This window comes from Tasmannia lanceolata, unplaced genomic scaffold, assembly GCF_043159265.1.
Source record: "Tasmannia lanceolata isolate RefF3 unplaced genomic scaffold, GAP_Taslan_0.1 ptg000044l, whole genome shotgun sequence".
Taxonomy (NCBI): Eukaryota; Viridiplantae; Streptophyta; class Magnoliopsida; order Canellales; family Winteraceae; genus Tasmannia; species Tasmannia lanceolata.
The window spans coordinates 16669774-16695468 of record NW_027518721.1 but is presented as its reverse complement, the minus strand read 5'-3'; the positions used below and the strand labels follow the sequence as shown (position 1 = coordinate 16695468).

Sequence of the window (25695 nt, the reverse complement as noted above, 5' to 3'; positions counted from 1 at the left end):
CTAGACATATCCAAATAAAAACCCTCTCCTTGCGTGTTAATATAAAAACTCCCTTCTGTGTATTTCTCGGTTCATTTTTTCCGACATTGCACCGATTGGATCCCGGCCAAAAATGCGCCGGAAATGTGGAAACAAGTCGGAGATCGAGAAGCGGGAAGAATCAGCCCTCATGCCTTCGCAAATCGTGTCCGTTCATCTCGCCTGGCCTCTCTTGAGCTTTCCAATCGCAAGGAATTTGTGAGCCCTCACCGAGGTGCTATCAACACTCTCCAGGTTTATTCCCTTTCTCTTTCACGCATTTCATCATATACTTTGTTACACACAAATATACAAACAAAGAAAAAGATAGAAAAAGAGAGGTTGATTGAGGAATCATAGCTCTCTCGAAACATTAGTTTATGTTTTGGTTGCAAATTCTCTATGTAATACAACTACTTAAATACAAAGCTCAAAGCTAGCATGTGTCCGTTTACAAGACACAACATCAAACAACTAACACCCACAGCCCTAAAACACATAACCCACAACCATATAATAACTGTGTTACAAACTTATATCCTTCTCTTTTATACCATCGCATGTGGATTTTTGCTATCCGCCGGGAGGTTTGAACTCCAGACCTTTGGCTCTGATACCATGTTAACTTACCAACTTCTCCAAAAGCTTAAGCTATTGGAGAAAGGCGTTCTTTATCTTTTTTACTTTAACAACTACATTCTAACTAACTATATATAAACCACTAACATGCACATGTCATACTTTTCGGATGCCGTAAACACTAGTGTTTCTACCATTTCATTTCTCCAATGTTTTTTGCAATTAGCTGAGAATTTATAATATATATAGGAATGAGTTTATTAGGATTTATGAATTTAATTGGATCATTAAGAATTTAATCTGGTCCTTGTTGTCTCCATCTCTTTGTGTTTCCACCCTTTCACTTCTCCAAATTTCTCTGCAATTAGCTGGTTAAGAGAATTCATAATCTACAGGATTGTGTTTATTAGGATTCATGTTGTCTCCATCTCATTTTATTTGGAGTTAATGGAAATCAGATTCTTTTTGTCAGCCCTCACTGAGCCGTTGTCAAGACTCAGTCATTTCATCATATAATTTCCGGACGCAGTAAAAAACTCTAGTTTTTCTGCCATTCACTTCTCCAAAATTCTCTATGATTAGCTGACTAAGAGAATTCATAATCTATGGCCCTCTTTGGATTGCAAGAAAAACACTTTTGATGGAATATTTTTTCTCAACTCAACTCAACTCAACAAAGCCTTTGTCCCAAACTAGTTGGGGTCGGCTAAATGAACCCTTTAGAAAAATTTCATGAAGAAGGTGAAAGGAATCTACCCGGCTCTAATCCTGGCTCTAGTTGGGTTCTTATACGTGGATGGAATTTTTTTTCTATCATCATAAATTGAAGGTCCCTCTAAATAAAAATTAAATGAGGTGTTTCAAGTTATTTTTTTTCCATGGCTAAAAAAGTGGGAATTTTACAAAATTCCAGCATTCCAAACAGGGCTTATAGGATAATAGGAATGCGTTTGTTAGGATTTATGAATTTAATTGGGTCATTAAGAATTTAATGCGGCCTTTGTTGTTCACTCTAATCACTGTTATCTCCATCTCATTGTATTTGGAATTAATGGAAATCCGGGTTCTTTAATCCTTACTATTCGGTAAAGAGTTTTTGCGTCTTCAATAAATACCGGTTATCAGTTGTGTTTTAGATAATTTTTAGTTATAAGGGTGAGTCTGGATGGACACAGAAATTGCATTTTGGGTGCAATTTGGGACCTTTTAGATTGCGCAACTGCAATCTAAAAAGTCCAAAATTTCACCCCAATTGCAGTTTGGCTGGACACTCAAACTCACCCTAAGTTATTGGCCACGCAATTAATCAACAAGATCAGGTTGATTTGACAGAGGGGAGGTATCTGTTGTCCGGTGCATCGGATGGATCAGCTGCCATTTATGATGTTCAGCGTGCAACAGATTATGAGGGAGGTGGCCTGGTTGCAAAGCATAAGTGCCTTTGGGTTGTCGACAAGCAACACTCGCATGGACATAAATACGCTGTATCATCAGCTGTTTGGTATCCTGTTGACACAGGGCTGTTCATTACAGGTTCATTTGACCATTACATCAATGTCTGGGATACAAATACAACTCAAGTATGGTTATTTTATTTTATTTTTTGACATTTTTGCTTGCATTTGGTGATATAAAGTTCAGAGTTCTCTTTTGCATTTATGTGGTGCCCTGTAGGTGGAAATGAGTTTCAAAATGCCTGGAAAGGTTTATGGGATGGCTATGTCTTCGATAGCTACTTCTCACATGCTAATAGCCGCTGGAACTGAAGATGTTCAAGTTCGTCTATGTGATATTGCTTCCGGGGCATTCACCCACACATTATCTGGTCACCGTGGTAAGATGATGCATGGAAATTGCTATTGTTTCTTGATAATTGTGTTATTGTCATCATCACATCAGTAGTTTTGGTTTTGCTATTTGTGAAACAACCAATTACTCCAAAAGCTTAAGCATTTGATCATTTTTTTTGACAATGGTAGCCAATATTATTCGAAGAAGAAGGACCGAGATGGTCGATAAAAAGGAAATAAAGAGCAAATACATCACAAACTAAATACGACAAAATGTCAAGGGGGAGGGGAATCAAACAATGCTAGAGATTCTTTAGAGACTCCTTCTCTAGCAAGGGAGTCCGCCACTTTGTTTGCACTGCGACAGACATGCATAAAGACTATTGAATTAGATCTTACCCAGTCAAACATCTCATCTCACAGCCTATCAAATCTCTAAGGCAGTTTTTGAGACCTCTTTAGCCACCGTATTACATTTAAAGAATTTCCTTCTACCTCCACGTTGGTCATTTGATCTCTAACCAACAATTTCAAACCCTGATATATTGCTCTCACCTCAGCTCCCGCCGCATCCGCTTCACCGATGGGGCTTGCAAAGGCCCATACAACCTCCCCCAACTCCGACATTCCCTAGACTAGACCCATCAAAGTTAAGCTTCAGAAAACCTGGCACAGGAGGCTTCCAATCTTGTACAATTTTGTTCTTTTTCACTACACTACCACAAACTTCACTCCACCGTTTCCAAAGGTCATAGGCAGAAACAAATTTAAACAGAGGAAGGGCTCCCACTGAAGAAATCGACAATGCAATCACTTTGGTGAAAAGGAAACTGGCACTTTTGGATTTTCCTTTAAAAATTCTATCATTTTTTTTCCTTCCAAATCACCCACAAAGTAGCTAGAAAGCATATATTCCAAAGTACCCTTTCTTTTCTCTTCCAAGGGGTTGCAGACCAACCCAAGAGGAGCTCTATTAGTTTTGCAGGGAAAGCCCAACAAATTCCAAATCTATTCAACACCATGCACCAAATCTCCCTAGCCATTTTGCAATGAATAAGAATATGATCCACGTATTCTTCCGCTTCTAGACAAAAGAGCAGTGATCAATGATAAGAATCTTTCTTTTGCGCTAGAAATCTATCGTCTGAATCCTTTCCTAAACCACCGCCCAACCGAATGGGCACGCTCTAGGAGGAGCCTAGATCAAGGTTTTAAATTTCAGTTTTGGTGTCGGTTTCAGCCACCACCGAAACTGAAATGTTTCGGTTTCGGGCCGAAATTTCGGCCGAAATCATGTAAAAATATGATGATGATTTCGTTTTTTTAATTTCGACCGAAATGTTTAAAATTTCAGTGTCAATTTCAGCTATTTCAGTGGAAATTATAACATTTCGGTGGAAATTTTGTAAAAAAGTCCAAAATGAAATTTCGGTGCGACCTTTTGGAATTTCGGCAAAATTTCGGCGAAATCTTGTAAAGAAACGACTTCAGGTGAAATTCGTTTCGGTTTGTGCCGAAACTGAAATATTTCGGCCGAAACGAAACATTTTGGCCGAAATTTAAAACCATGGCCTGGATTGCCCACACTCTAGCTACCTTGGAGGACACAGGGGTAGCCATTAGAACATGGTAGAAAGATTTGACGGAGAATTCCCCAGAAGTATTCGATATCCAAACCCGTTTGTCTTCTTCATCCTGTTTAATGTACGCCCTTTCAAGGAACTCTAGCTAGCTTGTGATGGATTCAGTCTCTCGATCAAAGAAATTTCTCCTAAATTGAGGCTTCCAAGCTACCATCTCATCGCTTCTTTCCATGTTGTCTCTAACAAAACTTTCCTTGAATATTGTCATTAGAAACAAATCCGGAAACATGTCTTTATGAGTTCGGTCCCCACACCATTTATCAAACCAAAACCGGATTCTATACCCTGAATATACTCTAAATATAATACCCACTTCAAGCATATGTGTGAATCTCATAATGTGTTGCCAAATTGTTATTCCTTGATAGCTAAACTTGTCTTCTGACAGCCAGTTCGTTGGTGCCGCCCCATATTTTCCTTTTATAACTTTTACCCAAAGATGGGATTCCCCCATACCAAATCTCCACAGCCATTTACCCGGAAGAGCAATGTTTGTTTCTTTTATCCTTTTGATTCCCAAGCCTCCACCTTTGATAAGCATGCAGACTTCATCCCACTTCACCAATGGGGTGCCCTTCTTATCATTTGCCCCCCACCCAACCCCCAAAAGGAAGCGCCCTTGAATTTGTTCAATTCTTTTCGCAATGCTAGTAGGACACTTAAAAATTGACTTCTGATAGATTGGAATGTTGGCTAGCACTGCTTTGATGAGAGTGATTCGTCCTACCCTAGACACCAAATTCCTTTTCCAAGTACACAGTCTCTTATCAACCCACTCCACAATGTGATCCCACAACTTCTTTTTAGCTCTGCCAGCCTTAAACGGCAAACCAAGATAAAAAGTAGGGAAAAGGTCCACTTTGCAAATCATGATGCCGGCTAGACCTTGCAATATGCCTTCCTCCAAGTCAGAACCAAACACTCTTGATTGATGTAAATTTGATCTTTTACCCATTATTGCTTCATAACATCGGAGAATAGCTTTCAAATTTACCACATTCAAAGGATGAGTGAGCTAAACAAAAGCGTGTCATCTGCAAATTGTACGTGTGAAACCTCCACTACATTAAACTTTTTTCCTTTCCTTTCTCAATTAACCTACTCAAGGTTTCCGCCACAATCACGAAAAGAAAAGGAGATGGAGGGTCCCCTTGCCTTAGGCCCCTAGAAGACTTAAAAATCCTTTAGGGGAGCCATTGATGAGAATCAGGAACCATGCTGACGATAAACCTTTAAGTATGCAATCTCTCCATTTTGATCCAAAACCCATTCTGTCCATGAGGTAGTATACTTCAATACTATTCATTCATGACTTTTTGGAAAATGATACAAAGAAATCTTTCTTTGTGCAGGATAGAAAAACTATCCTAGAAGATCTGTATAACCATTGGGTTTATACTAATGAACAAAATACACATAAATTTAACTGTACGACATCGTTTTAGTAGATTTTCACATAGAAATATAAGACAAATAGCTTGATACACTGGTTAAATCGTTCTCTGTAAGAGAATTTCATTTACATTTATGCTGTTCCAATGTGCCAACCATGTTGATGTGATTCGATGTGCTGACATGATTGGTGCAGTCAACGTGCCCATCTCTGCAATGGTAAGGTGTCAGTGGTGGTCTCACTAATTTCACCAGCCATGTTAGCTCATCTAGTGTGCAACATCGTTTGCATGCGGGGATACCATTTTTGTTTTAGATATTGATTTTAGAGAGATAGAAAACAAAAATGTTTTTTGCAAAATATCAGCTTTAGATGTTTTCATTTCAGTGAATTTGAGAAATAGTACATCTCTAGCTCTGTGCTGTTAATTGCACCTCGTTGATGGAGAAACCTTTGATTATTCATCGCATGGCCTTTCAAAGTGTTCTTCGAGGAATATATGGGTTTGAGTGAAGATGCGTTCGGCGGAATCCTGATTCCCAATGTAGGAGGCATTTGCGGAAAGAGAGGGCAATTGCTGCACTTCATTTCTCGTTGGAAATTCTGCAACTATAGGGAGTACACATAAAGGGAAAGGATGAGTCTTCTTACGGGACTCATTGCAATCAAATGCAATCTCTGTAGTAGTGATCATTCAAGTGGTTTGGGACTGCTATAAACTGGAGTCCCTGTCCCCCTTTATCCTACCTTGTGGGGAACTCCCTGGTGGGATTTTAAGAAGTGAGGAGGGAGAGAGATCGGGAAACAGAGAAGACAAAAGAAATTGAGTACGGAGATTATGTGTACTTGATAAGTGTTGCTTTGGATTGATTGCTGTTGGGAGTAACACTCCCTCTATCCTATGTCTGGGTTCTTTTCCTTTTTTTCTTCTTCTTCTGCCTACTTACGTAAGAAGCGATAGACTTATATGAAGATATGGAAAGAACCCCTACTTGCCTTCTTCTTGGATGGGAGCTCAACTTGATAACTATGGCCATTGACAATAGGGGGCTGTTTAGGGATGATAAAGAAGAAGTCATGTTAGCCTTTCCAAGCTCTATAGAATCAAAGATTCAAATGAAGCCGAGGTTGAACTGCCCATGGAAGATTTAAAGATATCTATATTTTTTCGTCATGCCAACTATATGTGAAAGGTGATAGCATGTATCATCTATCTGCTACGGGGAATGTTTTCTCTCCGTCATCCTAATTTGGCATAGATGTACCTACTGTAGACTTCCAGATGTTGGTGAGTCTAGCTAGAGTTATAATTTGGTGGGCGTTCTCATGGTGTATATCCATAGGCTATGCACGTGTACATGTTTTAACATATGGCTCTCTTGTTAACTTGTGCACAGCTTATGCATCCAACAAATCAAGTGATGACACTAACTGTGGTCTTTCACTATTTCTTTGTTTCTCAGCAAATGTCATTTATTATTGTTAGAAGAGAAGGAATGAGAGGGAAAATGTGAGTTGAGGAATGGCTCCCCCTCACTTATGTATTTATATAAAGGAAGGAAGAGTACAAAGACCAAAGTGCCCTTGGGCACATATACACCTTCTAACACTCCCCCTCAAGCTGCAATGTATATATAATACATTCCTAGCTTGTTACAAATATCACTCAGCTTCGCCTTACTTAATGGCTTGGTAAACACATTAGCCAACTGATCCACTGATCTAGTAAACACTGTGCATATCTCGCCCTCCTGGATCCTATGACAGATGAAATGACAATCCACCTCAATATGTTTGGTCTGCTCGTGAAAGACCAGATTTGTAGCAATGTGAACGACAGCTTTATTATCACAATACAACTGTGAAGGAGATGAAGGAGCGAGACCAATCTCTGACAAAAGGGAGTGCAACCAGATGAGCTCTCCACTCGTGTGTGCCATGGCCCCCCCTATATTTAACTTCTGCACTGGATTTAGCTACAACGTCGTGTTTCTTGCTTCGTCATGACACCAAGTTACCTCCAACGAACGTACAATATCCAGTGGTTGATCTCCTATTTGCTGGAGATCTTGCCCAATCTGCACCATTGAACCCTTCTATCTTCTCTTCACCATTCCTCTTAAACAATATGCCTCTCCTTGGAGCACCTTTCAAGTACCTGATAATCTGAAGCACCGTTGCCCAAAGAGGTACGTGGTGAGCTCATATACTGGCTAACTACCCCTACAACAAATGAGATGTCTGGACGAGTGACTGTGAGATTTATAAGCTTGCCAACCAACATCCTGTATCTGCCAGGATCATCTAACAATCCTCCCTGATCTGGTTGAAGTTGTTGTACATTCGGGTCCATAGGCACAATAACAGGTTTCACCCAAGAGAACCCGTCTCATCTAATAAGTCTAGTACATACTTTCTTTGTGAGAGGGAAAGGCCACTGCTGGAATAGGTACCTCAATCCTAGAAAGTACCTCAGGCAACGTAGATCCTTGGTGGAAAACTCTTTCTTCAACTTCTGTATGCCCACTGAGTCACTCCTAGTAATAGTAATATCATCAACGTACACTATCAAAAGAAAATATCCGGCGTCAGACTGATGGTTAAAGACTGAGTGATCAACTGCACATTGTTTCATGCCAAACCGCATAACAGCATCACTGAATCTCCCAAACCCTGCTCTAGGAGATTGCTTTAGGCTATAAAGAGATTTCCGCAAGCGGCAAACTGAGGAGGACATGTCCTCCCGAGCAACATACCCCAGAGGTTGCTCCATGTACACCTCCTCAGTGAGGTCACCATGAAGAAAGGCGTTCTTCACATCCAGTTGATATAGGGGCCAACCATGGTTAATGGCCAAGGAAATCAACACGCGAACTAAAGGAATTTTGGCGGTAGCCGCGGTATAGGTGGGCGTGGCCACCCTTATTGCACTCGCTGTCAGGTGGCCGGGCATCATATGGTTACTTGCTTTGTCTTACATCCTGAGCTCTGTTTACACCGCTCTGCTCACATCACTGCTGCTAGTCTTCCTGATGCTTCTACATCCTCCTCCGCCAGCCCGCCGCCCCTGATGGTACTTTCATCATCTCTAGAGCCGACTATGAGGAGCTTCAACGCATGGGAGCAGCCGGCCACCTACTATAGGTTTTGCCCAGCTAGGTAGTTCGTCTGCGTCTCTTCTCACTACCTCTAGTTCCTGGATTATTGATTATGAGTGCTCGAACCACATGACGGGTAATTTTGCTTCCCTTAGTTCGTTTCGATCGGGTTGGGCTTGTAGGGGTTGCGGGTGGAGGGCTAGGGAGAAAGGGAGGGAGGCGAGGTGGTAGGGGGTGGCGGGTGGAGGTGAAGGAGAGGGTAGGGGCGTCGGGTTAGGGTTAGGCGAGAGATAGAGAGGGTGGCAAGATGGGTCAGGGTTAGAGGCGTGCGCGCGCGCGCGAGAGAGAGAGAGAGAGAGAGAGAGAGAGAGAGAGAGAGAGAGAGAGAGAGAGAGAGAGAGAGAGAGAGAGGTCCCTAGGGCACCACAACTCTAGGGCTCTGATACCATGTTAGAAGAGAAGAAATGAGAGGGAAAATGTGAGTTGAGGAATGGCTCACCCTCACTTATGTATTTATATAAAGGAAGGAAGAGTACAAAGACCAAAGTGCCCTTAAGCACATATACACCTTCTAATAATTATGTTGCATGAATTATGACTGTTTGTTTCAAATTTCAATGTGCATAGGTCCTTAGTGGTTTGAAGTTCTATGCCTCTGATGGGGCATCTCATGAACCATTACTAATATTGTTAGCTAACTTTTTTTTAATGGGAAATATTGTTGCAAATTTATCTTATAAATGGATAGTATCTTTTTCTCAAAATAATGTGCCTAGAACCAAATTGTTCTCCTTTTTAATTTGCTGAAAGATTTCAGTTTGTGTCCCGCATGTTGGTTCCTACCTTGAATTCTTTGCATACCAAAACCTTCATGTACCATATCTCATATGGCAGATGGAGTAATGGCTGTGGAATGGTCTAATTCAAGTGAATGGGTTTTGGTGACTGGGGGATGTGACGGCGCAGTACGGTTTTGGGACATTCGGCGTGCAGGATGTTTTCTACTTTTGGATCAGTCTCAATCTCAACTTGGGAGAAGGCCACCACTCCTTGGGAAAACATACACAAGGGTGATCTCTCTCTCTCTCTAAATTCTTTCTATTCCTTTGAGAAATAACCACTTGTACAAACACATGCACAAAAGCTCTCTCTCTCTCTCTCTCTCTCTCTGTATCTCTAATCTTTAATATTCATGTCATATTCAAAGTGATCCTAGCTGAATAAAAAGAAAATTTAATCAAGGTTGCTTTCTAGACAATCAGGTTGATAATTACTTTCAGCTTATATACTGCTTTATGTCTTCATTGCATAGTATCTGAGTACAGGACGAGGACACTTGAATTAAGGATACCCCTCAGATCCTTCTGATCCATATTTGATTTTACTTATTTTTTGTTTACGATGGATGTGATCAAGTCACAGGAATTGTATGTGGCCATTTTATTCTCACAGAGTGCAGTTCATCAGATTCTTTTACCTCCGTTTTTATCATCTTGATTATTTTGATATACTACTTTACTACCTAAAACAGTTATGTTTCGTTCTTTAGTTGAAACTGTTAAAGTATAAAAGATAAATAACGCCTTTCTCCAATAGCTTAAGCTATTGGAGAAGTTGGTAAGTTAACATGGTATCAAAGCCAAAGGTCTCGAGTTCAAACCTCCCGGATAGCGAAAATCCACATGCAATGGTAAGTTAAAGTGGGACCACATGTGCCACGTGTTTGCTAGGTGGGCCACATGTGCGGGGGAGTGTTAAAGTATAAAAGATAAATAACGCCTTCTCCAACAGCTTAAGCTATTGGAGAAGTTGGTAAGTTAACAGAAACCAAGTTGCAACAGATAGCTAAGGCAATCTACTAAATCAGCTGTAGCTTCACTTGCAGGTATGTTGGACACACAATGTATATAGCTATATACAGAAACTAAGCCAAAAAAATATTGTACTTTTAAGTTTAAGCTACACAAAAATTTATTTTTTGTAGTATTTAGATTATAAAATGTGGTACTTCACCATTCAAAAATAAATAAATAAAATGTGGTACTTCCATCACTCATGCCTGAATTAATTAGTCCATTGTTGCTAATTTTATTTTATTAGTCATTTGCCAATATTTGGTATAGTTTGATAGATTAAAATATGAATGATTGAAAGTGTAATCATTTTTTTTTTTGTGTGTAAATTTAGGGCCTGACTGCATGCATGATAATATCTTTTTTTTATTGTGGTTGATTTTTATTACATATATGATATTGAATTCTTTTTATAAAGTGTTTTCCTGTGACAGACGGGCACAATAAATTCATTAAGGCCATATTTTTCCATGCATATTTTGCATGTGCAGTAAAAAAATACAGTAAAAAGTATTTATTGTGCATCATATCCCTGTCTTCAAAGTTTTTAAGGACCCTTCCCTATATTTGACAGACACATTGGATTTTTGACCCATGAATTTTTGGCTTTAGAGGTACCTGAATCCTTTTTTTGAATGGCAATCCTTGACTACTCTTATGAACTGTCTTCTTTTCTTGACCAGGGATCAGAGTCACAGTACTTGCCTGCATGCGACTCTTCTTTCTCAAAGGTCAGGATACCACAAAAGAGAACAGGTTTTTGTAGAAGTCAAAGCCAAGCCAAGAGCTATGCGGGGCAGAGACTACAACAGAGACTACATCCGGGGATGATGTCCAGTCGTAATCGTGCTACAGCTCATTATGGTGCTGTGACTGGGCTGAAAGTTACCGCAGATGGCATGTATCTATTAAGCGCAGGTCAATTTCCATTTTTCTGTGGTTCTATCCTCTTTTTTTTTTCTTTTTTTTTTTAAAGTTTTGCTGGCTATGGTATGAGTTCAACATTTGCATTGGGAGTGTATAATACTAGAATGCATAGATTTGCTCGTCTCAATAGTGGTCATAGCCGGGCTGCGCGGATTAGCTTGATCAGATGTAGCCTACGAGTGGAATCATCATTTTCACTGAGAATGGCATAAATTATTCATACCCATAGTTAGCAAAACTCCATTTTAAAAGGCTTTTTTTTTTTGGAAAAAAAAGGTGTTTTAATGGGTTGCCGTTTGATACTCCGTTTAAAACTTTTATGATGGGAAAACGTTTGAAACGAGGTGTTTTTAAAATATTAAACACGTTTTTTTGGCCAACTTTCTAACTTTACCCCCACTATATTTTGTAAATGTCAAAATTTTAAATGCATTTTTTTTGTGTTTCCGTTTTTTATTACGTATTTTTGAATCAATACCGTATCAAACTCGAAATTTCCCATTCCGCTTTTTTGCCGAATCATGTTTTGCTAACTATGGTCATACAAAGAGAAAATTATTTTGAACGATCCTTGTTTTCGTTAAGGGAAACAATCATTGCAGAGCATGGACCCGTGCCGAGTGTATGGTGATCAGGTCCATGAATATTATCATGAATATTGTTGCTCGTCACAAGTCCAGCATATTACCCTTGGTTCCACCCTCATTGGATGATTCTAGACCTTTGATCAAGCATGATGAAAAAATGTCCTGAAAGATATCTTCAAGCTGTTGATTTTTCCTTGTCTTAATCTTGCAAATGATATCCCTATTCGGTATTGGACATAGTCTCACCAGGTCACCCTGCGATGGCCCATTATATCATTGGTCCTGATCACCAAGAAAATATGCCACATGCGCAATGAATTATGGCTATTTTTGTACATCAAGGAGATATTGTCTCTTGTCTATCTCTTGATGAAATATCCTTTCTATGTTTGGTGGTGAATAATTAGATGATTCTAACCTGCTAGTAAGATTTTCATTGGCAGATGTGGCACATTGAAGTTTATTACGGTTCATGGTTACTGTTGGAGTCATAGAATGAGAATGAAAAGAGTTGGTGACTTGCTCCCCCTCACTATGATATTTATATTATAAAGACAAGTACAATGACTATATTGCCCTCAGACTTATTACATATATCTAACACTCCCCCTCAAGCTGGAATGTAGATATTATACATTCCTAGCTTGTTACAAATGTCATTGAGTTTAGCTTTGCTCAAGGACTTGGTAAATACATCCGCTAGCTGATTTACAGATCGAGTGAAAGCAACCTGAACTTCGCCTCTCTCTATCCTCTGGCGAATAAAATGACAGTCTACCTCGATATGCTTAGTCCTCTCATGAATCACATGATTAGTAGCAATGTAGATGTCAGCTTTATTATCACAGTAAATCTGTGCTGGAGACGATGATGGAAACTCAATCTCAGATAGGAGAGATCGTAGCCAGAGAAGTTCTCCACTCATGTGAGACATAGCTCGATACTCTGCCTCTGCACTAGACTTAGAAAATATATCCTGCTTTTTACTTCTCCATGATACAAGGTGGCCTCCAACAAAGGTATAATAGCCTGTGGTGGATCTCCTATCTGCTGGAAATCCCGCCCAATCTGCACCACAAAATCCTTCCACTCGACTATATCCATGTTTCTTGAACAGAAGGCCTTTCCTTGGTGCCCCCTTTAGGTAACGAAGGATTTGAACTACTGTTGCCCAGTGAGAAGTGCGAGGTGCACTCATAAACTGACTAACCATACCAACCGCATCCGAAATGTCTGGGCGAGTAACAGTGAGGTAGATAAGCTTCCGTACTAACGGCGATACCGACCAGGATCATCCATCAAATCTCATTCTTCTGTCATAAGAGGGTCCATAGGTATAGTTGCTGGTTTCATCCCTGTGAAACCAGTCTCCTCCAATAAATCTAGAACATATTTCCTCTGTGAAAGTGATAAACTAGTACCAGAGTGTGCAACCTCAATCCCTAGAAAGTATCGAAGGCATACAATATCCTTTGTAGCAAACTCTTTTTTGTAGGAGCACTTTCAACCTCTATATGCCAGTTGTATCACTCCCTGTAATAATGATATCGTCTACATAAACAATGAGTAGAATATGCCCTGCATCAGAACAACAACTAAACAATGAGTAGAATATGCCCTGGATCAGAACAACAACTAAACACCGAGTGATCCACTGCACATTGTCACATACCAAATCTCATGATCACATCACTAAAGCGGGCAAACCCTGCTCTTGGAGATTGTTTTAGTCCAGACAAGGACTTATGGAGTCTGCAAATTGAGGACATCTCCCCTTAAGCAACATACTTAGGAGGTTGCTCCATATACATCTCCTCAGTCAACTGCCCATGAAGAAAGGCATTTTTGACATCTAGCCAATACAGGGGCCAGCCTCGATTGACAGCGAGGGAGATAAAAACTTCGACAGATGGAATTTTAGCCACTGGTGAAGGGGTCTCTGTGTAGTCAAGGCCATATGTCTAGGTGTAGCCCTTAGCGACAAGGCGCGCCTTAAGTCACTCAATGGTTCCATTTGGCAAGTGTTTGATGGCAAATACCCAGCGACAACTAGCAGCCTGAGCTCCAGAAGGAAGCAGAACCAAATCCCAGGTATGATTAGATTGAAGGGCCACCATTTCAGCATCCATAGCAGAATGCCAGCCAGGGTGAGCTAGTGCCTTTTGGACATTCCTGGGCAAAGAGACAGAATACAAGGAAGAGACAAAACTGTGAAAACAAGGGGTGAGATGCTCATAAGAAACAATTGAAGAAATAGGATGAGCAGTCTAACGAGATCTCATACGAGATGCAATAGGTGAATCAACTGAAGTAACATGATTAGAAAAAACGGGTACCTAAGTGGCAGCAGTCTGGATCTCTGTCTGGGTGGAAACCTGCTCAGGCATGACATCAGATGCCTTCTCTTTCGCTCGTCTTTGGTAGACCTTAGTAACAGGCCGTGGGTGACACGGTGCATCTGTAGTAGGAGGACTAGAATGATCAACAGGATCATGAAGAACAGGGATAGGAAGGGGAAGCAACGACGCTGAAATGACAGAAGCATTCCCTGGAGAGGGAGAAAAGAACAGCTCCGACTCAAAGAAGGTGACATCGGAAACAAACATGCGTCTCAACCGTGGGCTATAGCAACGATAGCCTTTCTGGTATCTCAGAAATACACATCTCTATGCCTTAGGATCCAATTTATCAGTACTTGGAGATAGATTATGGACAAAACAGACACATCCGAACGATTGCAGATTCAGAGGAAAGGGCTCATCCGAAGGATGAAGAGCGGAAAAAGGGGTAGATCCATCTAGAATGGAGGATGGAAGACGGTTAGCCAAGAAACAGGCAGTGAGTACGGCATCAGTCTAATAAGACTTAGGAACTCGCATTTGAAAAAGCATAGAGCGAGTGATATCGAGAAGGTAGCGCAACTTGCGCTCAGCCAAACCATTTTGCTGTGAAATATGTGCTCAGGAAGACTAATGCACGATACCACGAGAGGATAAGAAATCCTGAAACTCAGTAGAGAAGTATTCCCTGGCGTTGTCAATGCACAAACATTTAATGCTACAATTGTATTGGTGAACAATCTCTGCATAAAAAGTGCGAAAAACATGAAAAACCTGAGAGCAATCCTTAAGCAAGTATAACCTAGTAACACGACAATAATCATCCATAAACACAATAAAATATCTGTAACCAGAATGTGACATAATCCGTGAAGGACCCCATACATCTGAATGTATTAAAGCAAAATGACTCAATACGACTAACGACTCTAGAGGGAAAAGACACACGACCGTGCTTCCCGAGTTCACAAGACTCGCAAGTCGCAATCAAAAGACTGAATTGTAGACGACACAGGTGACGACCGGAGAAGCTTTTGCAGAGAAGGGTGGCCTAAGAGACAATGCCACAAGGAAGAATTAGCAGAGCTTTGCAGAATATGATGAGGTGGGCTACTATCTAAGCGGTAGAGTCCATCATGCTTACGGACCGAGTCAATCATCCTCCCAGTCGAAAGATCCTGAAAGACACAATAAGACGGATAGAATGAGAGAGCAATTTAAATGTTCCGTAAGCTAACTAACAGAAATGAGATTAAAAGGGGATTTAGGCACACACAAAATAGAACATAAAGTAAGCCCAGAATGGGGCGAAAGAGTACTAATGCCCGAGATAGGGGTGGATGTCCCATCGGCGAGAGCGACCAAGTGGGAATCAGAGGGAGAAGGGCGAAAAGAGCTAAGAGAAGAGAAATTACCTGTGAGTTCGAAGCCCCAGAATCAATGATCCAGGAGCTGGAGCTACTAAGTAAGGATGCCAGAGAACTACCTGGCTGGGCAAAACTCGCAATGACTGGACTGTTGCGCAAGCGAAGACGCTGAAACTCATCATAATCAGCCAGTGAAATGGTCAGTGTATTTGTAGCAGGTGCAGGAACCGAGTCAGATGGAACAGGAGTATCAGGTAGACCAGCAGTAGTAATGTGGGTCAAACGTGGAGGTCAAAGCTCCAGATGGAGCTGAAAACAAATATCAACATGGTGGCCCTCTCTCTGACAATAGGTACAAAAGGAGCGTCCTCAGCCGCCACCAAGGTGACCACCACCACGGCTCGAACGAGAACTGTTATCATATGCTGCTAAAGCGGAGCCATCAACAGACACTGCTACCGATGAGTCACTAGGAGAGAACTGCTGAACACGGCAATAGACCTCCGTGAGTGAAGGAATGGATCCAGATCTGATAATCTGCTGACGAAGTTGTGTATACTCAGGACCCAAACTCTCAAGGTAATGAACAACACGTATCTGGTCCCGCTGACGAGCAACAACAGTAAGGTCGGACGTGAGAGGCATAAATACATCAAGCGTCTGGCGTAGGGCTACAAACTAACTGTAGTGAGCAGCAGTGTGCATATCGCCATGGTGAAAACGTATCCACTCAGAGTACATGGAGCAGAGGCGAGTGGGCATATTGCCATGGCGAAAACGTATCCACTCAGAGTACATGGAGCAGAGGCGACTGATGTTGGACACTCCAGAATAAAGCAGTGTAGTCTGATCCCAGACTTATTTGGCTGTAGGAAATAAGTCTGATCCCAGACTTATTTGGCTGTAGGAAGAAGCATCATGGGGCTAGCAATATGATAGGCCATACTTTGCCAAAGTAGGGTACGGACCTGAGCATCCTCCTGTTCCCATCAATCATAGGTAGGGTCCATAGTACGAGGAGGATCACGACGAAGAATATGGGCCTTATCCCGAGTAACTAAGTAAGTCTCAACTGTAGCTTTCCAAGTCACATAGTTTGCCCCATCTTAATTTGACGGTGGTCATCTGTGGGAATGAACCATCCACAGAGACAGTCGAAGTAGGAACCAAAGAGGGTGTCGAAGTGGGAACCGAAGAGGGTGTCGCACGGACCTCATGGGTCACATCCAAGGTTTTAAATTTCACCTGAAATCCGAAATTTCGGGTTTCGGTCAACCCCGAAACCAAAATTGGATATACAAGAAAAGTTACAATATTTCGCTCGAAATTTCGGCTGAAATTTAAGGAATTTCACCCAAAAAGCTAGATTTTCTTAATTATTAATACTTTCCCAAAATTTCAGTCGAAATAATTTAGGGGATTTCGGGCGAAATTCTACGTAATAAAATATGCGTTCATCTTGTTTCATGGATTTCGGCCGAAAATTTCGGTTTTGGTGAAGGCCGAAACGCTTTTCGAAACTGAAATTTAAAAACTTGGTCACACCAGTAGGATGGATTCTCAATAACAGGATCCATAAAGACAAACAAAAGAGAAAAAAGACAACCCTAACGATGATCCAATTCAGAAAACAAAGAAAGATGAAAAGATGGGCAAACTAAATGAAGAAGAGTACGCTAAACGCGGCTCCAACGAGAACATACAACGGAATCAAGGCACAAGTAGACATCCATAGGGAATAACCACGGAGCTGCGAACGGGAGAGAAGGGTAGTAGAATGACAATGTAGTGCATTACGGTGTTAGGAGGAATAGGGAAAGAAAAACAAGAAATAGGAAGCGAGAGATGTTAAAAAAAGGTAGGGTTAGGGTTTAGAAATTGATGTTTAGGGTTAGGAAGAAGTAGGAGGGTTGGTTGGGAGAAAAGAAAGGGATGGGGTAGGGTTAGAGGTGAGGAGAGGGGAGAGGGGCTACGGACAAGGGTTGAGGGAGGCGAGGATGGGGCGGAAGTGTTGCGGGTGGCGATGGTGGAGGCGAGATAATGGTGGATGGCGAGGGGTTGGAGGGGGCGGCACTATTCACGATATTGTTCACAGGTACTATTCACGGCACTGTTCATGGTACAATTCACGGGTACTGTTCATGGTACTGTTCACGGGTATTGTTCACAGAGAGAGAGAGAGAGAGAGAGAGAGAGAGAGAGAGAGAGAGGCGAAGCGATGGTGGATGGCGGAGACGTTCGTTCGCAGTCCCTAGGGCATCATAACCCTAGGGCTCTGATACCATGTTAGAGTCAGAGAATGAGAATGAACAGAGTTGGAGACTTGCTCACCCTCATTATGATATTTATATTATAAATACAAGTACAATAACTATATTGCCCTCAGGCTTATTACATATATCAGTTACATTTTATTTCATGATACATGATGCCTTCTGCTAAAATTGGCTGAAATACAATATTGGCTAGAGAAACTAAAGGAATGAGTAGCGGAAAAAAAGAAAGTTTGAATGAAAGGAAAAGATCGCTGGAGCATAGGCTAGTAGAGCTTACTGCTCTAGAAGAGAGTGGTTTGGGGGGAGATGAGGAGTGTCAAGAGATGGGGAAAGTAAAGCAAGAACATCAGGTTATTTTGTTGCATGATGAGATTACGTGGAAGCAAAAGTCCAGAGTTAAGTGGTTGGTAGAAGGGGACAAAAATACAACGTATTTCCATGCAATGGCAAGTGCTAGGAGGAGAAGGAATAGAATTGTGGTGCTCAATGAAGATGGTAGGATGGTGTCATCAAAAGAAGGCATCTCTTCAGTCATTTTAGCTTTCTATTCCAAGCTCTATTCCTCCGAGAATTTATCACGTCCTATCTCGGAGGATGTTGTTTTTAATTGTCTTTCTTTGGAGGAGAGTTCAAAGATGGAAGTTCCTTTTGGTGAGGAAGAGATTGAAAAAGCTCTCTTCTCTCTTCCCAGAGATGAGGCTCCTGGACCAGATAGCTTTTGTTTAGCATTTTTCCAGTCTTCTTGGTCGGTGGTGAAATGTGACATTTTCAGATTCTTCAAAGAATTTTTTCAGGGGTTGCAACTGGATAAAGGAACGGAAGTCACGTTTATTACCTTGATCCCCAAAATAGAAGGAGCTTCCAAGATATCAGATTTCCGGCCTATTAGCTTGGTGGGATGTCTGTATGAGGTGCTTGCAAAGGTGCTGGCAGATCGAATAAAAGTAGTGTTGCCAAAGCTCATTTCCAATAGCCAAAGTGCTTTTGTGGACAAGAGGCAGATTTTGGATTGTTCACTGGTAGCAAATGAAGCCATTGATGATTATCTCCGACTCGGAAAAAAGGGGTGGTTTGTAAGTTGGATAGGGTAGAGTGGGATTGTTTGGACTATCTTCTGGGTAGAATGGGTTTTTGTAATGTATGGAGAGGTTGGATTAGGAGATGTGTTTCGTCGGCTTGGTTCTCAATATTGATTAATGGCTCGGCAAAATGATTCCTTAAATCCTCGAGGGGTTTGAGGCAAGGGGATCCTTATCTCCCTTTCTTTTTGTCGTAGTTGCGGAAACTCTTAGCAAGCTTATTCAGAAAGGTAGTGAAATGGGTCTGATAGAAGGTTTCAGGATAGGAAAGAACAAGGTGGAAGTTTCAATACTTCAATTTGCAGATGATACGTTAATTTTCGGTGAGCTGGACAAAGTGAAAGTGATGAACCTCAAGGCAACCCTTCGATGCTACGAGATGATTACAGGTCAGAGGTCTAATTTCGCGAAATCAAGCATGTTCGCAATCAACTTATCTTCTTGTGAAACTAGTAGTTGTGCAGCTACTTTGGGCTGTAAGGTAGAAAAGCTTCCCTCCTCTTATCTTGGCCTTCCACTAAGAGTGGGGAGACCAAATAAAGCTCTGTGGGAACCTATAGTTGCAAGAATTGAGAAAAGGTTGGAGACTTGGAAAAGAAGACTAGTCTCAAAAGGGGGCAGATTGACCCTAGTTAAAGGCAATTTTGGCAAATCTTCCTGTTTTCTTCCTATCGCTATTTAAATGCCCTGTAAGTGTGGGGTTGAGGATAGAGAAGATATAACGAAGGTTTCTTTGGGGGGGGGTTCGAATGAAAAGAAGGGTATCCCATTGGTTTGGGGAGGAGGATCAGGCCCTATGGGCTAGAGTAATTGGGAGTAAGTACGGGGTGCTTGCTGGTAACTGGGAATCAGATGATGCTTTCGAGAGAAGAGGGGTTACGATTTCGAGGGATGTCCTACGTATTAGAAATGTGTTTAGAAAGGGTTGCAAGTTCAGAGTGTATTCTGGAAGGCGTATCAGGTTCTGGTATGATGTTTGGTGCGCAAATGAGCCCTTGGGTTCGCTATTTCCGGATTTACTGAGAGTGGCTGCAGACAAGAATGCTTTTGTATGTGACTGTTTCGAAAGAGTGGATCAGATTCATCAGAAAGTGATCTGGTGTCCACGGTTTAGAAGAATATTTTTTGAAAGAGAATTAGAGGATCTATCTTCCTTGTTTGAGGTGATCGAGAAATGCTATATTAAGAAATCTGGTGAGGATAAAAGAATTTGTATTTGGAATACCTCCGGAATCTTCTCTGTGAAATCTATTTATGCTAAGATTGTTGCGGGTGGTGATGATTCTTTTGTGGCTAAGGTTTGGTCCTTTCAGTGCCCCCTAGAGTGTCATTTTTTGGTTGGTATGTTAGTAGTGGATGTATCCAAATCATTGAGTTTTTGAGAAGAAGGGGTTTATGGTTGATTGATCACTGTCCGTTATGTCTGGAGGATGGAGAATTTATTGATCATTTGTTTATGCATTGTAAAGTAGTAAGGGTGATTTGGGGTTTAGTCTTGGTAAGATTTGGTATCCAATGGGTTTTCCCCAATCAATCCCTATTCTTTTGGAATGTTGGGATTTTGTCCCTTGGAAAGAGAAAGGAAGGTGTTGTGGAGAATTTGCCTTTTAGCTCTTTGGTGGTCAGTATGGAAAGAAAGAAATGGTAAGGTCTTTGATGGAAAAGCCTGCTCAGCCTTCAGTATTTATCAGAGGATTATTGCTCTATCTATTCAATGGGCGAAAAGTCTTCCACTGTTCAGATTCGTGTCGGCTTATGATTTGTGGGAAAGATGGGATTTCATCTGTATGGAAGGGTTAAGAAGGTCAAACACAATTCAAACGTGGGTTCTGCCGCCCGTGGGTTTCTACAAGTAAATGTGGATGGAGCATCCTTCGGAAATCCGGGTTCGTCAGGTTTTGGTGGCCTGATGAGGGATCATTTAGGTGTTGTGGAGTGGGCGTTCTCCGGTCCGAATGGGATTTCTGATTCGTCAGAGGCTAAAGTAAAAGCAGTGTATTATGGTATCCTTCACATTGAAAGACATGTCTTGGATAAGGTGATTGTTGAAGGGGATTCCTCCAATGTTATTAGATGGCTTGCTGGTAAAGCTTCTCCTCCATGGAGATTTCTTAGCCTTATTGAGGAGGTATCGGATTGGGTGTCAGGATCAGAGATTTCTTTTGCCCATGCTAAAAGATCAGCTAATGAAGAAGCTGATGGTCTAGCTAAATCTGGGGTCATTAGGCAGGGTCTAGAGTGGTTCGATTATTTACCGCCCTAATTGTATTTTATTTGGTGGTTTTGTTTTTCTCTTCTTTCTTCTTTTCCTTTGTATTCTGAGGACCATCTCGGTTCCGTTTTATCAATATATTCCGCCATTTCAAAAAAAATAAAAAAATTATTGCCTAGAGAATTATCCTGTGAAACAAAATTTTAATAGTAGAAAGACATTATAAAAGTATCCTCTTAACTGTTAACCTGCACAGGGAGCTTGGAGTCGTGGGAGAAAATATCAATGAGTTAAGATTGGTGCTTGGGGTAATGAGATTCTCTTATGTACAATTTTATTTCTCAAAAAATTCTGTTTACATGTATTAAAAAAAGAATTAGTTGGTGTTTCTTGATTCTCTGAGACATGATTCAATGTCTTCAACATGACTTATTATGGAGAAAATTGCCAATATAAGCACAAAGACTGCTTGATACTTCAATAGAGAATATTAGTGAGCGTTGTTATAAAGCTGGATTAACAAAAGATATGCCAAGCAATAGTGGACATCCCTTTCTGGGTTTTAGAGAAGGATTGGCTGAGAATGGCAAGCTAGGATAAGGTGGTGCATTTCAACGTTAAGTTCCTGAAATCATACTTAATGGGAAGGGTAGTGATCTTCATTAGCAATACAAAGCAACAAAATCTCCGTGGAACCCCAACGAAGAACCAGTAGGTGGAAGTAGGGAGAGAAGAGGACTCTACACTATAGATACCAAAGTGTGGTAAACAATATGTACCCCGCTGCTAGTTCTTTTCTTTTGGATTTTTGTGATTCCTTATTTCGTAGAGAGGAGCTGGAAGACGTGGAGGAGATGGAGACATGCAGCCACTGAAGATGTATCAGAGAATTGATACCCTCTCAAATCTCTAATCCCCACGTTAACGCTGAGGTGGATAGCGGAAGCTCTGATATGAAATGCACGGATGCTGTAGCATAAGCTTAAGGGTAAGGTGGTCTTAGGTTAGGTAGGTCAAAGGAAAAAGGAAGGGAAACTAACGAAAGGGGAGGAAAAGTGTAGTTAAAATGCTTTAAAGAGTAATGTTGGAAAAGGGGCTAAAAGGGCATGAAACTAATGAAAATCTTTGATGAAGGGAAGGTGGTTATGTAGGGAAAGACGTGGGTAATCTAATGGAGTTGGTCTGGTAAGGGAAGGGGATTTCTTGGGGGTTAAAGAATCGAAGAATAATTTGTTTTATGGGGTGTTGGGCTGTTTAAGGAGTTAAAGAACAAGAATCGGTTTCGATAAAGAAAGGAATCTTGGGAGGTGGTTTTTAAGAAATCAAAAGGTAGTTAAAGATTTAATAATGCTACAAGGGAATTTGGTTACAAGAATCTAAGTTATTGTAGATTTCAAGAACTAGTTTTGTTTTTTGAATTGGTTGTAAGAGGAGGTTTCCCGAAATAAGGTGGAAAAAGAGGTGGAGGTCGGCTGACAAAGAAAGAAGGGGCTGTTCGTAGGAAAGAGGGTGGCTGTTAGGAATATGATATAACTGAGAATGACAGATGACAAGGTGGCTTTGGGCTGAGAAGAAATTACGGATGTGGGCTGCTGTACATGGGATTTTTGGCTGTGTTGATGGAGGGGAAAAGTTGAGAGAGAGAGAGAGAGAAGGAGAGATGGAGGATATGAAGTCATTAATCACCTGACCTGGTTAAAAAGAATCTATGATTCCTTCCCATTATATATCAAAGAGAAAATTTCATTCACCTTGCTTTGCAAGTTTCATGTTCCTGGCAAAAACAAAAGCAGCGAGTACCAGATGAAGTGATTCTAAACATTTAGGCCCTGTTCGTTTGAGATTATGATAACCGATGGTGAGCCCCCAAACTGATTATTGGACTAAAAATTACATTGGACTAAAAATTAATGTAATTTTAAGTCCAATAATCAGTTTGGGGGCTCACCATCTGTTATCATAATCTCAAATGAACAGGGCCTTAACTTTAAGAGCCTAAGCCCATCTCTAAAAAAAACATTTAACATTCAATGTCTTGTGTCGCTCTTGTTATCTCGTGGGACAACACATTTAAAATAAAATGTCTTGTGCCATTCCTAGTGTCTCGCTAGAGTCAAAATCAAATTAAGAATTAAAGGGAGTTACAGTTGAACAAGTCTTGTATGTTTGAGCTGGAAATTTTGCTTGAGCTGGCATTGCATGCGGTCTTTGAACATGTCAGCATTTTGTTTGAAGCATTTCTATTTCTAAGCTGATTTTGTATCCATTTTGTAGACATTCACTTTGCATGTGCATGGGTAGACTTAGTCAATTTAAGCCGGGCAGATCCTTTCACCTTCTTCATGAAATTTTTTTAAAGGATTCATTAGCCGACCCTAACTAGTTTGGGACAAAGGCTTAGTTGAGCTGAGTTGAGTTGAGTTGGTAGACATTCACTTTGCATGTGCATGGGCATGGGTCTAAAATTTTCACATTCCTGATGCTTGCTGCATGCCCACCAACTAACCAACAAAACCTGCACTTCCTCGCAGTTTCCATTTCCGTCTCTGTGGTAGCTATGAATGTGTTTTTTTTTTGGTTTGTGTTGAGGCTGTGAAAAAGAGTCTGCCCTCCTTTTGAACTTCAGGCTCTGATTCTAGACTAAGGTTGTGGGATATTGAATCTGGGTGCAACACGTTAGTGAACTTTGAAGCCATGCGACTACAAACCAGCAAAGCAATACAGCTGGCTGTTACTGATGACTCATCGCTTGTTTTTGTTCCATGTATGTCAGCCGTCAAGGTACTTCATAACCCAATACTGTCTTCGAGCTGTTGGAACATTTTAATTTGCTAGCCAATATGATGCAAACCCTTTATCTGTATTTTAACTTCCTTCTTTGTTGTTGTAGGCGTTCGACATATGGTCGGGTAGGACATCCATGAAATTTCATGGCCACTATGAATGCATAAACTGTTGCTGGTTTAGTTCGCAGGATCAGGTTTGTTGATGCCATCCACACTCATGTTCTCAGCTCTTAAGACATCAGTCAAAATGTGTTGTCTCTGAATTGTATTGTATTGTGCTTTCCATGCTGGGTTGCAGGAATTATACACAGGAAGCAATGATAGACAAATCCTTGTCTGGTCCCCCTCCAATTCAGACCTTACTGAAGCGGTCTCTCTCTCTCTCACAGTGTGTGTGTGTGTGAAATGCGTTGATTGGAATATGGTGTTTAGGCATTTTCAAAGATGCAGGTTTGGATGTTTGTCGGTTGTTGGCCCTTGGAACCAACATATACTCGAGTCAAGGTTTTAAATTTCGGTTTCGGTCGTCAGCGAGACAGAATCATTTCAGTTTCGGTGCCAAATATCGGCCGAAATCATATAAAATCATGAAAACATTTCGGTATGAATGACAGTCGAAACAATGTAAGATTCTTCGCTATTGGTTTTTCTTTTTCTTTTTGCCATTTTTATAGAAATATCTTAAAGGTATATTGTTCTTCATTTTTTCGAGTGGAGTTGATTTTTGTCAGGGTTTTTGTTGAAATGTCGGCATTTCAATAGAAATTTTACTTCTTTTTTTATCTGAAAAGTTGCATGTTTAATATATTTCGACTGAACATTAATGAAATTCTGAGATTTCATACGAAATCTAGTATTTTTCCATGTGGGTTTTTGTAGTAGTTGAAATCGAAATATTTTGGCTAAAACGAAATGTTTCGGCCAAAATTTAAAACCATGACTCGAGTGGTTGTTTGCACAACTGACAGCAACCTGATCACTGTTTATGAAAATGTCTGCCACTATAATCTGGTGAGGCATCTCACACCTTGCTTTGTGCTCTGTTCTACGTGCATGGATTCATCAGTGGACTTGCATTCGGAGTTGATATCTCATTTTGTTTTCAACAATGTTGTAGGACGAAGGAAGCGGAAAAGGACAGATGTCTTTGGATAGGGATAGCTGGAGTGACTGAATCCTGTCTTCTTATCTTTCTTTATCTCGGTAGGTATCGCTTTGAGAGCATCATCTATTACCCTGTATATTTATCAGTATCTCATTCTTTTTGTTTCTTAGGAACTAAGTTTCGATGAATGAGTGTCCCCACGGTGGTTGTTTTCTATTTTTTTATGTGTATATAAAATGTCTTGCTCTATTGTTTCTGCCATGGATAAATATCCAAACCACCAAACACAGTTATAATCTCTGCTGTAAAATCTAGCACTCTTTCATGAACAGATGGTTTTGGGTTTGCTTGGTAGAAAAACCTGTAGACGATGCCAGAAAATTCTCCACTCTTCTTTTAGTAAGCACTGGGATGGGAGGAATGTTTCTGTTGGATATCGTAGTATATGTGCACACCCTCTTTATGGGGGGTAGTTATGTCTTTGCATGTATATGAGGTACATATATATAAATAAATATGTGCTATAAATAAATATGTGCGTGAGGGAGATCTCTCTGATTCATGATTTCTCCCCAAAACCTTCTTCTCTTCTCTCTTTACATGTTCGATGTAGCCGTAACATGGTATCAGAGTTGTGTCGCGA

The 25695-nt window shown here is 40.8% G+C and overlaps 1 protein-coding gene across 1 annotated transcript; it reads left to right on the top strand.

Moving 5' to 3' along the window:
• On the top strand, positions 1-25433 carry LOC143863786 (WD repeat-containing protein ATCSA-1-like). The gene is made up of 9 exons (XM_077374550.1): positions 1-273; positions 1917-2177; positions 2272-2431; positions 9416-9591; positions 11058-11292; positions 23788-23942; positions 24052-24141; positions 24246-24317; positions 25065-25433. Exons 1-9 carry the CDS (start codon positions 124-126, stop codon positions 25119-25121), a joined length of 1356 nt encoding a protein of 451 aa, XP_077230665.1. The 5' UTR covers positions 1-123; the 3' UTR covers positions 25122-25433.
• The last annotated feature ends 262 nt before the right edge of the window (positions 25434-25695 follow it).